Below are 13,725 nucleotides of genomic sequence, written 5' to 3' on the forward strand. Positions count from 1 at the left end.
TCTGGTTTGTTTACATTTTTTTAAGTAATCTCTACACCCAATGTGTGGCTTCAACTCATGGCCCCAGATCAAGAGTCCCAGGCTCTTCCAACTGAGCCAGCAAGGCTCCCCAACACATACGTTTGAATAAAGACACTTAATGACTGGCGCTTTTAGAATCACGAACAGATTCCTGGAGCGGAATTACTGGAAGTAAGTGTATATGCATTCTTAACTTCAACTACTGTCGTATTGCTTTCCTAGAGAAGGCACTGTAAGTATATAGATTGATACCAACATTATGTGGGAAGAAGCTTTTTCCTTCATCCAGCCAGCAATAGATGTTGGTTTGAGTACCTTGAATTAGTTATCTTAATTTGTAAAAGTCCATATATACAGTGGAATATTATTCAGCTATCAAAAAGAACGATTTCTCAACATTTGCTGCAACGTGGACGGCACTGGAGGAGATGATGCTAAGTGAAATAAGTCAAGCAGAGAAAGACAATTATCATATGGTTTCTCTCATCTATGGAACATAAGAACTAGGAAGATGGGTAGGGGAAGAAAGGGATAAAGAAAGGGGGGGGTAATCAGAAGGGGGAATGAAACATGAGAGACTATGGACTATGAGAAACAAACTGTGGGCTACAGAGGGGAGGGGGTGGGGGACTGGGATAGGCTGGTGATGGGTATTAAGGAGGGCACGTATTGCATGGTGCACTGGGTGTTATACGCAACTAATGAATCATCGAACTTTACATCAAAAACCAGGGATGTACTGTATGGTGACTAACATAATATAATAAAAAAATATTTAAAAAATAATTTGTAAAAGTCCTGACAAAGTAATAAGAAAAGACTATGACCTCAAAACAAAGAAATCAATAAAGTTCATGAAAAACTTATTTATAAATTAAGAACGACTTAACTATATTAAGTGTTTACACATGCTTATAAGAGCATAAAAGTTATGACAACAATGTAATCTATTACATATACAACTGGGAAATATTTATGTATCCTTAGGCACTTCCTTCAGCAAAGTCACTCTAAAACTCTAAGCAACAATTTTTAGAAGTTTAGATGTTTTAAACACACCTTAAAAAGATGGTGGAAGAGACAGTTGCATTGAGAAGCAGAGTGGAGACAGGTGGTGACTGTTTATGGGTTCTGGACAATTTTAAGCTGAGAGTCAACAGTCGTGTGTTTATCTGCATTACTGTTGAGGGAAAAGGGTAACTGGGTCCTCCTTCCTCTTACGTATAAATACTAGTTTCAGAAAGACATGAACTCTTCTCAGGAGGGTTCAAAAAGCAAAACAGTGGGAAATATAAGCATGATTATTAAAAACCTTTCATTAGTCTCGTCTTGTTGTTTTTCTGCTCATCAAGGGAACCTGAAGACCCAAAAGGAATCCTTCCCCTGAGACACCAAATCAAGTTAAGTTCCTACCCATCCAGCCATGTTAGTTTCCATTCCCTGCACTTCAACTAGTTGGGTCCTTGAATAGAAATGAGTCACTTGCACCAAAGAATCACAGGTATGTCTGTTCTTTGAGTAATAACTTGCAAGCTACTGCCTCGACAATGATAGTAAAAAATTGGAAGAAAAAAAACCAGATGAGTTTTATGCAGAAATGAATCTCATACTGTAAGGTGAGTTCTTAAAATGGTAGATTTCTCTTAGTCTTCCTGTTTTCCCTCTCGAACCTCCACTGAGAGATAAGATGCTTGGGCATTGCTAGACATCCTTCTACATTGGGTTACTAAGTCTCTCTGTCTCTGTCTCTGTTTGTCTGTTTCTCCTCACTACACACACACACACACACACACACACAAACACACACACACTAGACCATAATTGACAGTCATATCAATAGTGTTAAATCTCAGGCTACTTTGCAATTCACCTGATGAAAAGTTTTGTATTTCATCTAATCTGAATGTGAAATTATCCTGGGTATGGGATCCCACTGGTAGAATAGAAATTTCAAATACATTTGTATCATTATTTTAATTCTGATATCCATATAGGTGATTATGATAATTCTGCTCTGTTATTTATTCTCCTATTTGAAAAGTACGGTTTCAAAATAATTTGTGTGTATAGTTGATTCGTTGTTACACTATTTTCAGGTGTATAACATAGTGACTCAACTTCTCTGTACTTTAAGCTCTGCTCACCACAAGTGCAGCTACCATTTGTCATTATACAATACCATTGACTGTATTTTCTATGTGACTTTATTCCAATGGCTTATTCATTCCATGTCTGGAAGCCTGAACCTCCCACTCCCCTTCACGCATGAAAATTACAGCTTAGATATAGCGTAAGCCACATTGTCTAGACACGGGAGATCCTGGCTTCTCTCATATTGTAAAACAGGTTTCATAGTCTTCCCTCAAAGAATAATTAATAACGATCCTGAACTCAAAACTAATTTGGATCAGATAAAAAAACATCAATTCCACCTTGCTTTTCATTGTACAGACTTCCAGCTTTTCTTGACATCAAGCTGGCAATATCCTTTCCTCTGGTGTTGGTTCTGTTCTTCCTGTCTCAGGTAGTAGGTCTTAAATAAGAGCCACACCCTTGATGGCGATGTTTTCTCTTATAAGGGCATTGACTGAATTCATGAGTATGAGGAGTGGAAGATGGAAGGATGGATATTATCTCTAACAAGGCCAAGTTAGTCTAAATATCTAGATATTTAAGATGGGAGGATATATGTTAGAAAACTGCCAGTGGATTGATTTAGGAGAACACATATGGATTTTATGTTCTTAGGGTCTCATAAAGGATAGCCTAGTGTAAGAGAAGTATGGAACCAGCAGTGTACAAGGCTTGGTATTTTCTGGATCAGATGGCGGATTGCAGGAATCATCATGGAGTTGAATTCCTCAAACTCCTCTGAGGGAACTCCTTTTATAAGCAGAGGGGGGTTGTAGTGACACCAGTCAAATACCCGTGATGAAGCTTTTCTCTAAGATTCAGCTTTGAAATTGAGAAGTTTCTGCAATACATTTTATTCTCCCTCTCATTCCCCCATTCTGAGATAGATTGGTAGATAGATAGGTATCGATAGATATCGATAGATATAGATAGGAAGCAAGTTCTGGATCACAAGGCAATTTTGTATGATTCATTATCATTTCTTGAGTAGCTATCAAGTGCCAGACACTTTATTAAGGACTTCATATCTACTGTCTTACTTAATACTTTCAATTTCTCAGCTGGTATTACTACTGCTAAGTTACATATGAGGACCCCAGAGAACTATTCAGCTGTACTGTAGACTTTTGAAGGGTGCAGCCCTATCGGCAATTAAATTCTTGGTTCTTTAAGTTTTCACATAAACTCTGGAGAGAAAACAGAATTCCCAAAGGCCCCCTAGATAGTTGCCCCCAGGTGTACGCTCCTTGCTGAGTTACCTGCCCTTGAGTGTGGTTGAGAACTGAGACTGTGATGGGATATCACCTTCGATGCATTTTGTTACATCACACTTTGTCACAGCAAACTGGAGAAAGATTCTTCCACTGGCTTTGAAGCTGTAAGCTTCCATGGTATCAAATGGCCAGGTGGTTGGGACCTGAGGGTGGGCTGTAAAGCTGAGAGTGAGGAGTCCTACTAACAGTCAGCAGGAAAGACACACACCTGTTCTAACGCTGCCGGGGACTGAATGCTGCCAATGATCTCCATAGGCTTGGAAGAGAAACCCAAGCCTCAGATGAGATTCCTGACTCAGCTGACATCTTGATTTCAATCTTGAGCAGAACACCCAGTTCACCTGACTCAGACACTGTAAGAATGGAAACTTGCATTGGTTTGTGCTGCTAAGTTTGTGGTCATTTGTGATATATAAGCAGAAGTTAATACAATGGATTTCTATGACTTTCTTCTGCATATATCTGTGGGTGCCTTTTTTGTGTGTGCACGTGTTTGTGGGTGTGCAAGAGAGAGAGAGTGAGAGAAAAAGAGGGAGAGGGAGGAGCATGAGGAAGCAAGTGGAGTATAACTCTTGAATGATCTGCCATGGATGATGTACTTGCCACATGAAAATGGGTCTTCAGTTTTCAATTACATACTGGGTGCTCTCTCTACTCCCATAGGGACGGACACAAAAGGCGTGGAAAATGACAAACGTGAGCCTCATCACAACGTTCTTCCTCATGGGGCTTCCCCGTGCACCTGCGCTGGACATCCCCCTCTGGGGACTGTTCTTGGTGATTTATGTACTCACCGTGCTGGGGGAACTTCCTCATCCTGCTGGTGATCGCGGTGGATTCCCACCTCCACACCCCCATGTACTACTTCCTGACCAACCTGTCCTTCATTGACATGTGGTTCTCCACGGTCACCGTGCCCAAAATGCTGATGACCTTGGCGTCCCCAGGAGGCAGGGCGATCTCCTTTCACAGCTGTGTGGCCCAGCTCTACTCCTTCCACTTCCTGGGGAGCACCGAGTGTTTCCTCTACACAGTCATGTCCTATGACCGCTACCTGGCCATCAGTCACCCGCTCAGGTACCCCAGCATGATGAGTGGGAGGACGTGTGCCCTCCTGGCCACCAGCACGTGGCTCAGTGGCTCTCTGCACTCTGCTGTCCAGACCACACTGACATTCCGTTTGCCCTACTGTGGGCCCAACCAGATCCAGCATTACTTCTGTGATGCCCCTCCCATCCTCAAGCTGGCCTGCACGGACACCTCCGTGAACGAGATGGTGATCTTTGTCAACATCGGGGTCGTGGCCTCGGGCTGCTTTCTCCTGATAGTGCTGTCCTATGTGTCCATCATCTGGTCCATCCTGAAGATCCGCACCTCAGAGGGGAGACACAGAGCCTTTCAGACCTGCGCCTCCCACTGCATTGTGGTCCTTTGTTTCTTTGTTCCCTGTGTTTTCATTTACCTGAGGCCAGGCTCCCGGGATGCTGTGGATGGGGTTGTGGCAGTTTTCTACACGGTGCTGACACCCCTTCTAAACCCGGTGGTGTACACCCTGAGGAACAAGGAAGTGAAGAGAGCTCTGTGGAAGCTTATAGAAACAGTGACATAGTCCCCAAGCAAATAAACGTTGGAAAGTAGATATGCTCATTTTTCTATAAAAATAGTAATACAATTTAGGCATCAACATGCAACATATTACATATGTAGTTCTCAGTATTAAATGTTGTCCAAAACCATCCACTCAGAAGTATTTGTTTCATGGATTTGTCTGAGTAATTTTTAAAACCAGAATTAAATTTTTATTGATGATGAGCTTGCTTAAATTTTGGTGTACCAACTTTTTCTCTGTGAAAGGTTTATTTTATCTTTTGTTCCATTTTATTGACCTACAGTTGACATATACCGTTGTTTTTGCCTTCTTAAAAATTATTTATTCTGTTTGGATCTCAGACACAAGGTCATATTATTAATATAGCTAAGTTTATAACATGCTTTTTTCCATTTTTGCTTAAGACTTATGTACACAACTTGGGAATTACACTCCTGGGCATAGTGTCCAGGGACAGTAGCAAATATCAGAGTCACTTACTCATGGTTACAGTTGTGTGACTGCCTTCTCAGTCTGTTAGTGGCTCTGTGTGTGTGTGTTGTGTGTGTCCCAGTGTGACCACCCCTTTTCCTGTCACATCATGACCATGTTAAATGCTCCCACATTGAAAGGGTTCCTTTTTTCCCCCAAGATTTTATTTATCTATTTGAGAGACAGAGAGAGAGAGAGAGAAAGAGAGAGAGAGAGAACAAGTTGGGGGAAGAGGAGCAGAGGAAATGGGAGAAGCAGGCTTCCTGCTGAGCAGGGACCCAGATGTGGGGCTTGATCCCAGGACCCTGGGATCATGACCTGAGCCAAAGGCAGACACTCAACTGACTGAGCCAGCCAGGTGCCCCTGAAAGAGTTCTTAGCTCTGAGCAGCTCCTTAACTCTCCAGCTGGCTCTGCCAGGACAGGCTATGGAGCTGACATGCTCCTCTCAGGAACCGCCAACGATCGCCCCCTTGCCAGGGTCCTGAAGTTTCCCGGGCTGGGTGAGGTGGATCGGGAGGGAGGTAAGGACAGAAACCACTAGTCTCCATCACATACTCTGACTTTGAATTCCTGGGCTACCTAACCAGGTATTCGCAGTTAGCACCGAACCATTCATCACTGCATTCTTCTTTTTTTTTTTTTAAGATTTCATTTATTTATGTGACAGAGAGACAGCCAGCCAGAGAGGGAATACAGCAGGGGAGTGGGAGAGGAAGAAGCAGGCTCCCAGCGGAGGAGCCCGATGTGGGACTTGATCCCAGAATGCCAGGATCAAGCCCTGAGCCAAAGGCAGAGGCTCAAGGACTGCGCTACCCAGGCGCCCCTCATCACTGCATTCTTTTACCACAGCCGGTGGCAGCTGGTCATCTGCCCAGGGAGCTCCTGCTCCCACCGTCTTAGGGTCTTGGAAATTCAGCTGCACCAAACTACAACCTGCTCTGCGACAGGAACACCTTACATTGCAGGCTGGGGCCAATGATGTTTCCTATGTAGAGGAGAAAAATGAAAATATCTCTAAGTAACCTGTTCATGGGATTTCAACATTTCTTTTAAAAATCAGGTTAAAAAAAAACCTAGAGAGGACAAAGCACCCTGAAAATACCTGTTTAATAGCTACATAGCCCATAGTTGTGGGCATCCACCACATATAATAGATGAAATGCTATACTTGCATCTAAACAAAAACAAATATTGGCTCAAATAACTTTGGAAATATTTTATGCTACTTACCTCAATTTTCCATCCCAAAAATGACTCTCTCTCAAAATACTGTTATGAGGATTAAATGAGTGTATAGGATTGGTTTGATTGATACTAATTGTATAATAAATTCTTTTTTAAAAGACTTTATGTATTTATTCATTAGAGAAAGTGAGAGAAAGAGAGAGAGAGAGCACCAACAGGGTGGGGAGAGACAGCGGGAGAGGGAGAAGCAGGCTCCTCATTGAGCCAGAGTCCAGCATGTGGCTCCATCCTAGGACCCTGAGACCATGAACTTATCCAAAGGCAGATGCTTAACAGAATGAGCCACCCAGGCACCACAGTACATTCTCAATTAAAGATCTAAAGTTCAACCCTGGGGCCACCAGTCAGATAGCCTGGTTCTCAGAATCATTCTCTTCACAAATTATGTCAAAGATTCCCAGCCATTAAAATAGTATTTTTGAAGATGCGTGAATGTTGCTTTTTTAAATCACCTTATAGATCATGGATTTACTCTAGCTAATTATGGACAACGTAATCATTCTGATTCGTTAAGTATTTTGATAAATTTACTACCCCTATATTTACTAGTTTTCAAGGAATTTATAAGAAAATATCTGTAACATTAAAATTATAATGAATTAAGTATTCTAGAATAATTCACAGACAAATACAGTAAACATTATTAACCTTGGGCTATGCTAGACACGTTATAAGTTAATCATTACAAGAACCCATAAGATGGGTTATGCTACTATAAAAAATGAGAGACAAAGGCAGGTTAGATAACTTGATAATGTCCCACACTAGTAAGGGATATGGTCAAGGTTTAATTTCAGGCTATCTGGCGCCAAAGCCCATAGTGTTAAATTGTACTGTGCATTACAACCACTAATTTCAGGAACTTTCTATTTTGGGGGGAGCAGGGCAATATCAATGTACATCAGTAATTATTGGGATAACAAAACCAGATTTTTCAATAGTCATTTGTATTTTATAACTGAAATGTAGGATTTTGATAGAAACTACATTTTCCCCCATAGACTATGAAAAGCACATGATCTGCTCTACCCCCACCTAACTGAGATTACAAATGTGTCATCCCACAGTCTCATCCCATCTGTTTCCTTATGTGTTCCCCATGAAGCTGTGGGCTCCTCTGGGAAAAATACTGTCATAGCCCCATAGTCTCCACCTATATCAATCCTACCTAATTTCTTCAAAATGTTCTTCCTGCTACAGACCCTTTCTTTTTCCAAATATTTACTTTTCAGGGACCTGACTTCTAATCCACACTGATTCCTAACAGATGGCACCTAGTTCTCACAATGTTGTTCCTACCTTCTTTGTTCAAGTCTCTGATAACTTGAGTTCTTTGTAGTTTCCATTTGGAGATAAACCTATCAAAACAACCTCCTATGTCTACCCCAAAACCTTTTTTCCTTCTTCAATATTAGTCTCTCTGTGGTATGATTGGCCCAACAAAAGTAACCCTGAAACTAAACCCAAGGCATTTCACATTTCCTTTTATTGTCTGAAAATCTCTGTATCCAGACCGTGCATACATGTTGACCAGGACCTGCCCGCACCCAACCACAAGAAGGTCAGAAGAAGGTATAATCCTACCATGTCCCGGAGGTAGAGATGAGGAAGCATTAGGTGGACCGCACTAACTAAACCTGACTCAGGTCTAACTCAAATGTTTGCAGTGTGACCCAATTTTTCTTTTCTTTTTTTTTTTTTTTTGAATGAGTAATTTTATTAAAAATATATAAAGATAGGGTGGAGGATGGGAGAAATAGGTGAAAGGAATTAGGAGGTACAAACTTCCAGTTATAAAATAAGTAAGTCACAAAGATTAAAAGTACAGCATAGGGAATATAGTTAATAATATTTAAAAAAATTTAATTTATTTTTTATTGAGAGAGAGAGGGCAAGTGAGTTGGGGGGAACAGGGAGGGTCAGAAAGAGAGGGAAAGTATCTTTTTTTTTATAATAATTTTTTTTGTTATATTATGTTAGTCACCATACAGTACATCTCTGGTTTTTGATGTAAAGTTTGATGATTCATTAGTTGCATATAATACCCAGTGCACCATGCAATACGTGCCCTCCTTACTACCCATCACCAGCCTATCCCATTCCCCCACCCCCCTCCCCTCCGAAGCCCTCAGTTTGTTTCTCAGAGTCCATAGTCTCTCATGCTTCACTCCCCCCTCTGACTACTCCCCCCTTTCTTTATCCCTTTCTTCTCCTACTGATCTTCCTAGTTCTTATGTTCCATCGATTTTTCTCACTGTGGGTAAAATTAAGACAAAAACATATCTCCTCCTCTTTGGTAGAATGGGGGGACATTTTCAAAATGGGTATTAGGATCATATCCTTCTTCAAAGTCATCACTATCAAACTATTTTCAGGGACCTTATTCTCATGTTTGGATACCCATACTAGCAAAGTGACCAGGGGACGTATATATTAGATCAAAAGAGACATTGACGAAACCCTACAGATTTGGTATCACTTCATTCCTCCAGTTCACCCCCAGTCAGCAGGGGCCATGGAAAGCCACTGTAGAATTCTGAAAATATTGAAATTTATGCAGCAAGTGTCAGGGGGTCAAATGCCCTAATGCTAGCACTTCAGATCATTAGATAGAAGCAGAAGGCAAGGGCTCTCATGGAGTGAGCTGTGAGTGGGTGAGACATGGGAGACTTTCTAGTTAGTCTTCCTCCAAAGGCCACCTGCTGGCTGCATATTGACACGTGTGACCATGTGATATGAGAGTATTTGAAATCAGTAAGGAAGCATGACAAACCATTCACAGGTGGACCACACTCTAAAATCAACACAGAAAAGTAAGGTCACAATGGGCAGTCTGCTGTGTGTTAATTACCCGTCACTGTCCCAGGTTAATTTGCCCTGTGACCTCAGCTCTCTGATGGGTCCAAGAAAAGCTTTGATATTCAATGTGTCCCAATTTGTCTTTTTTTTAAGAAGGCAAGGGACAGCTTCCAAGCTCTTTTCTTGTTGGAGATGAAACCAGAAGTCACGAATCATGACTTTTTAAGCTCAAGAACAGAACATTATTTTTAATGATACAATAGTTATTCAGATTTACTTATAGGTTTGATTTTTTAAAATTTCTATTCTTTCCTATATTTCAAATGCTCATTTCAGGATGAGTTTTATTATTGTGTAGTATATTTTTAAGTTACTTGATATGGTTGTAGTAGTGGTAGAAACTTTCCATGTTTTAATGTCTCTAAATGTCATTATTGCACACTCATACTTGATAGTTACTCAGCATTTGATTATATTTATTTTTTTATTTTATTTTTTTATTTTTATGTATTTTTTTATAATTTTTATTTTGTTATATTAGTCATCATACAGTACATCCCCAGTTTTTGATGCAATGTTCCATGATTCATTATTTGTGTGTAACACCCAATGCACCATGCAATATGTGCCCTCCTTAATACCCATCACCGGCCTATCCCAATTCCCCACCGCCCTTCCCTCTGAAGCCCTCAGATTATGCTAAGTGAAATAAGTCAAGCCAAGAAACACAATTATCATATGGTTTCACTCATTTATGGAACATAAGAAATAGGAAGATCGGTAGGAGAAGGAAGGGAAGAATGAAGGGGGGTTAAACAGAAGGGGAAGCTCTATGTGATTCTATACTTATTTCAATAATGATTTCCACTAAAAAATGACATTGATATTTATCTATCATCATTAAACATTTAAATTACTTTCAACATGGCTTTGTTTAACATATTTTAAATATAATTTTGAATCTGTTGGCATATTTCCAAATGAAAACTATTAATGGGTCTTTCCTTGAGTATCCATACTTATTACAATCCCTGGATGATGCTACCCTAGTTTTTCTCCCTCACCAGATGATGAGCTTCAGCAATATGGAGACCATGTCAGTTCTTTAGGTCTATCTATTGCTTATCACATGACTTAGCATTCAGTAAATGTCCCGTAACACTTTGTGCTACTGTGAGTTAAGTAAAATAGTATGACGTTACAAGAAACTAGAAAGAATCCAAGTGAACCCAATGATTAAGTAAGTTTGCTCTAACTTGTCCACAGTTTTCTCCTTTGAAAATTGAGTAAGGTTATAGACTAGGCCATATCAGTCTGGTTTATTGGAGTGAACGCTAGTAATTAACCTCTTGTATAGATCACTGTTTCATGGTTTACATTGGTCATACCTTTATAGATAGTGCAATTTTCTTCCCAGCATGGCCTCATAACTTGCTTAGAATAAGATATACAACCTGGCATAGATGGGTTCTCTTGCTAAAGGGTCTCTGGTGGGCAGGTGCTGCAAGTCTGAGGAGTCTGACAAGTGATCTCCAGTTCTAACAGGTGCCTACCAGTTTTCTCTTCTTTTCTTGGTATGCTAGGCAGTGTTGACATTTATTGAATTAAGAGGATATATGTGACATTTAAATGAAGCATTTATTTTCAGAAAAACTACTTTAAGCTATCAATATAGTTGTATATTTGAATGACTGCATTTGAAGTTCATGGCCCAAGTCTTACCTCCTCAGATGGTATCCAAAGTTCATTTTACACTTTAAGTCACACAAATGTGAGCCACAGACAATATAATTACATGGGTCTAGTTACTAGGATCTGGTTCTAAAATTGGAAGATACTTTCAATATTTATTGGTAGTAAATTTTTGTTCTAAGATTATTTTCTCTTTTTTACATATTTGTTATTTATCCCTTGTTTACTCATAGAAATAATTTTAAGATTGCTAAAAATAGAAGCTTTGCATTTAAGATAAAATCAGGAGCTCTGTAAATATAAAACAACAATCTAGATAGTTGTATTTGTGACCAATGCAGTAGAAATAGTGCATAGAACACATAAGTAGACAAATATTTACTTTAGAAAATCTTGGAAGTCAAAGTGAAAAAATTAAAGAGTTATACAGTTTTTTTTTTCAAGATTAATTTATTTCGGAGAGAGAGAAAGAGAAAGGGAGAGAGATCAGAAACTGGAGGGGCAGAGGGAGAGGGAGAATCTCAAGCGGACTTCGAACTGAATGTGGAGCCTGATGCGGGGCTTGATTCCACGACCGTGAGATCATGACCATGAGATCATGCGCTGAGCCAAAACCAAGAGTTGGACACTTACCCAACTGTGCCACCCAGTGCCCCAAAATTTATATAGCTCATAAATGTGAATAAAGCCATTCAGAAAAATCAAGTATTTTTGGTGTAATATTTTGTAATCTAAAAAATTTCACCATATAGATACTAAATTATATAATGAATTGCAAATATTATATGTGTTTTTTCCCAATATAAAGGTTTATAATGGAAAGAAAAGTATCTTTGGTAAGGTTTGATTTAAATTGCACAAAATAAAAGTAAATTATACTGCAGAGCAGTTCTGGAAAATATTTACATAGGGGATAGAATTAAACTACTTTTCTGATGAGTTACTTGATAGAACATAAAAGAGGAGACTAAGCCATCATCCTTCCTCTTAGATTATCACAAAAAATGGCTGCTTATATTGGGATTCTGGCAAGCAATGCAGAGGGGAAAATTAAAAATGCATTAAATTTTAATGAAAAAAATCAAGATTGGATACTTGAAATCTTCCTTACAAGTATAATGTTCATGTTGGTGGTTTAATTTAATTCTAAAAAAATAAAAAAGAAGCTAGTCATATCTGGCCTTTCTTCATTATTTACGTTGAGTGAATACTGATTGACTTCTCACCTTGAGCAGAGCTCTCTTCACTTCCTTGTTCCTCAGGGTGTACACCACCGGGTTTAGAAGGGGGTGTCAGCACCGTGTAGAAAACTGCCACAACCCCATCCACAGCATCCCGGGAGCCTGGCCTCAGGTAAATGAAAACACAGGGAACAAAGAAACAAAGGACCACAATGCAGTGGGAGGCGCAGGTCTGAAAGGCTCTGTGTCTCCCCTCTGAGGTGCGGATCTTCAGGATGGACCAGATGATGGACACATAGGACAGCACTATCAGGAGAAAGCAGCCCGAGGCCACGACCCCGATGTTGACAAAGATCACCATCTCGTTCACGGAGGTGTCCGTGCAGGCCAGCTTGAGGATGGGAGGGGCATCACAGAAGTAATGCTGGATCTGGTTGGGCCCACAGTAGGGCAAACGGAATGTCAGTGTGGTCTGGACAGCAGAGTGCAGAGAGCCACTGAGCCACGTGCTGGTGGCCAGGAGGGCACACGTCCTCCCACTCATCATGCTGGGGTACCTGAGCGGGTGACTGATGGCCAGGTAGCGGTCATAGGACATGACTGTGTAGAGGAAACACTCGGTGCTCCCCAGGAAGTGGAAGGAGTAGAGCTGGGCCACACAGCTGTGAAAGGAGATCGCCCTGCCTCCTGGGGACGCCAAGGTCATCAGCATTTTGGGCACGGTGACCGTGGAGAACCACATGTCAATGAAGGACAGGTTGGTCAGGAAGTAGTACATGGGGGTGTGGAGGTGGGAATCCACCGCGATCACCAGCAGGATGAGGAAGTTCCAGCACGGTGAGTACATAAATCACCAAGAACAGTCCCCAGAGGGGGATGTCCAGCGCAGGTGCACGGGGAAGCCCCATGAGGAAGAACGTTGTCACTACACTCATGTGTGTCATTTCTTCTCATGTATGGAGCTCTGTCCCTACTGGAAGGAAAGAAAACTCAACATTTACCGAGATCAAATTTCATGGTAACTGCATTTTCACTGATGGAAAACACAAGGTATAATTGTCATTTATGTGTTACTTGGCATTTTTGCTTTACATGGGGCTTTGAGAGGGGATTGGTCACTTCCTTATTACAGTACCCAAATCAGCCAAATAGAAAAGAGGGGGGTAAGTTGTATATTTTTCATTCTGTAGAATTAGAAACGTTATACCCAAACTAGCAACTTCCCAGAGTTCTCATCCTCTCCCAAAGTTTTTATACAGGCATCTCTCCCTCTTTTCCTGTCTAACCACCTCCCCGCC

At 40.7% G+C, this 13,725-nt stretch overlaps 2 protein-coding genes across 2 annotated transcripts; one reads left to right on the forward strand and one right to left on the reverse strand.

The window, feature by feature from the left end:
• Nucleotides 1-5,251, forward strand: LOC100474158 (olfactory receptor 10G9). The gene is given in 5 exon segments (XM_002928210.4): nucleotides 1-192; nucleotides 1,374-1,637; nucleotides 3,684-3,783; nucleotides 4,092-4,229; nucleotides 4,231-5,251. Coding segments are annotated over 2 exon segments (921 nt in total). The 5' UTR covers nucleotides 1-192; nucleotides 1,374-1,637; nucleotides 3,684-3,783; nucleotides 4,092-4,115; the 3' UTR covers nucleotides 5,038-5,251.
• Nucleotides 5,073-13,371, reverse strand: LOC100473909 (olfactory receptor 10G9). The gene is given in 5 exon segments (XM_002928209.4): nucleotides 5,073-5,080; nucleotides 6,321-6,495; nucleotides 12,473-12,535; nucleotides 12,537-13,257; nucleotides 13,259-13,371. Coding segments are annotated over 5 exon segments (1,080 nt in total).
• Nucleotides 13,372-13,725: the final 354 nt, after the last annotated feature.

Source organism: Ailuropoda melanoleuca, chromosome 8 (assembly GCF_002007445.2).
Source record: "Ailuropoda melanoleuca isolate Jingjing chromosome 8, ASM200744v2, whole genome shotgun sequence".
In the NCBI taxonomy this organism is placed as follows: Eukaryota; Metazoa; Chordata; class Mammalia; order Carnivora; family Ursidae; genus Ailuropoda; species Ailuropoda melanoleuca.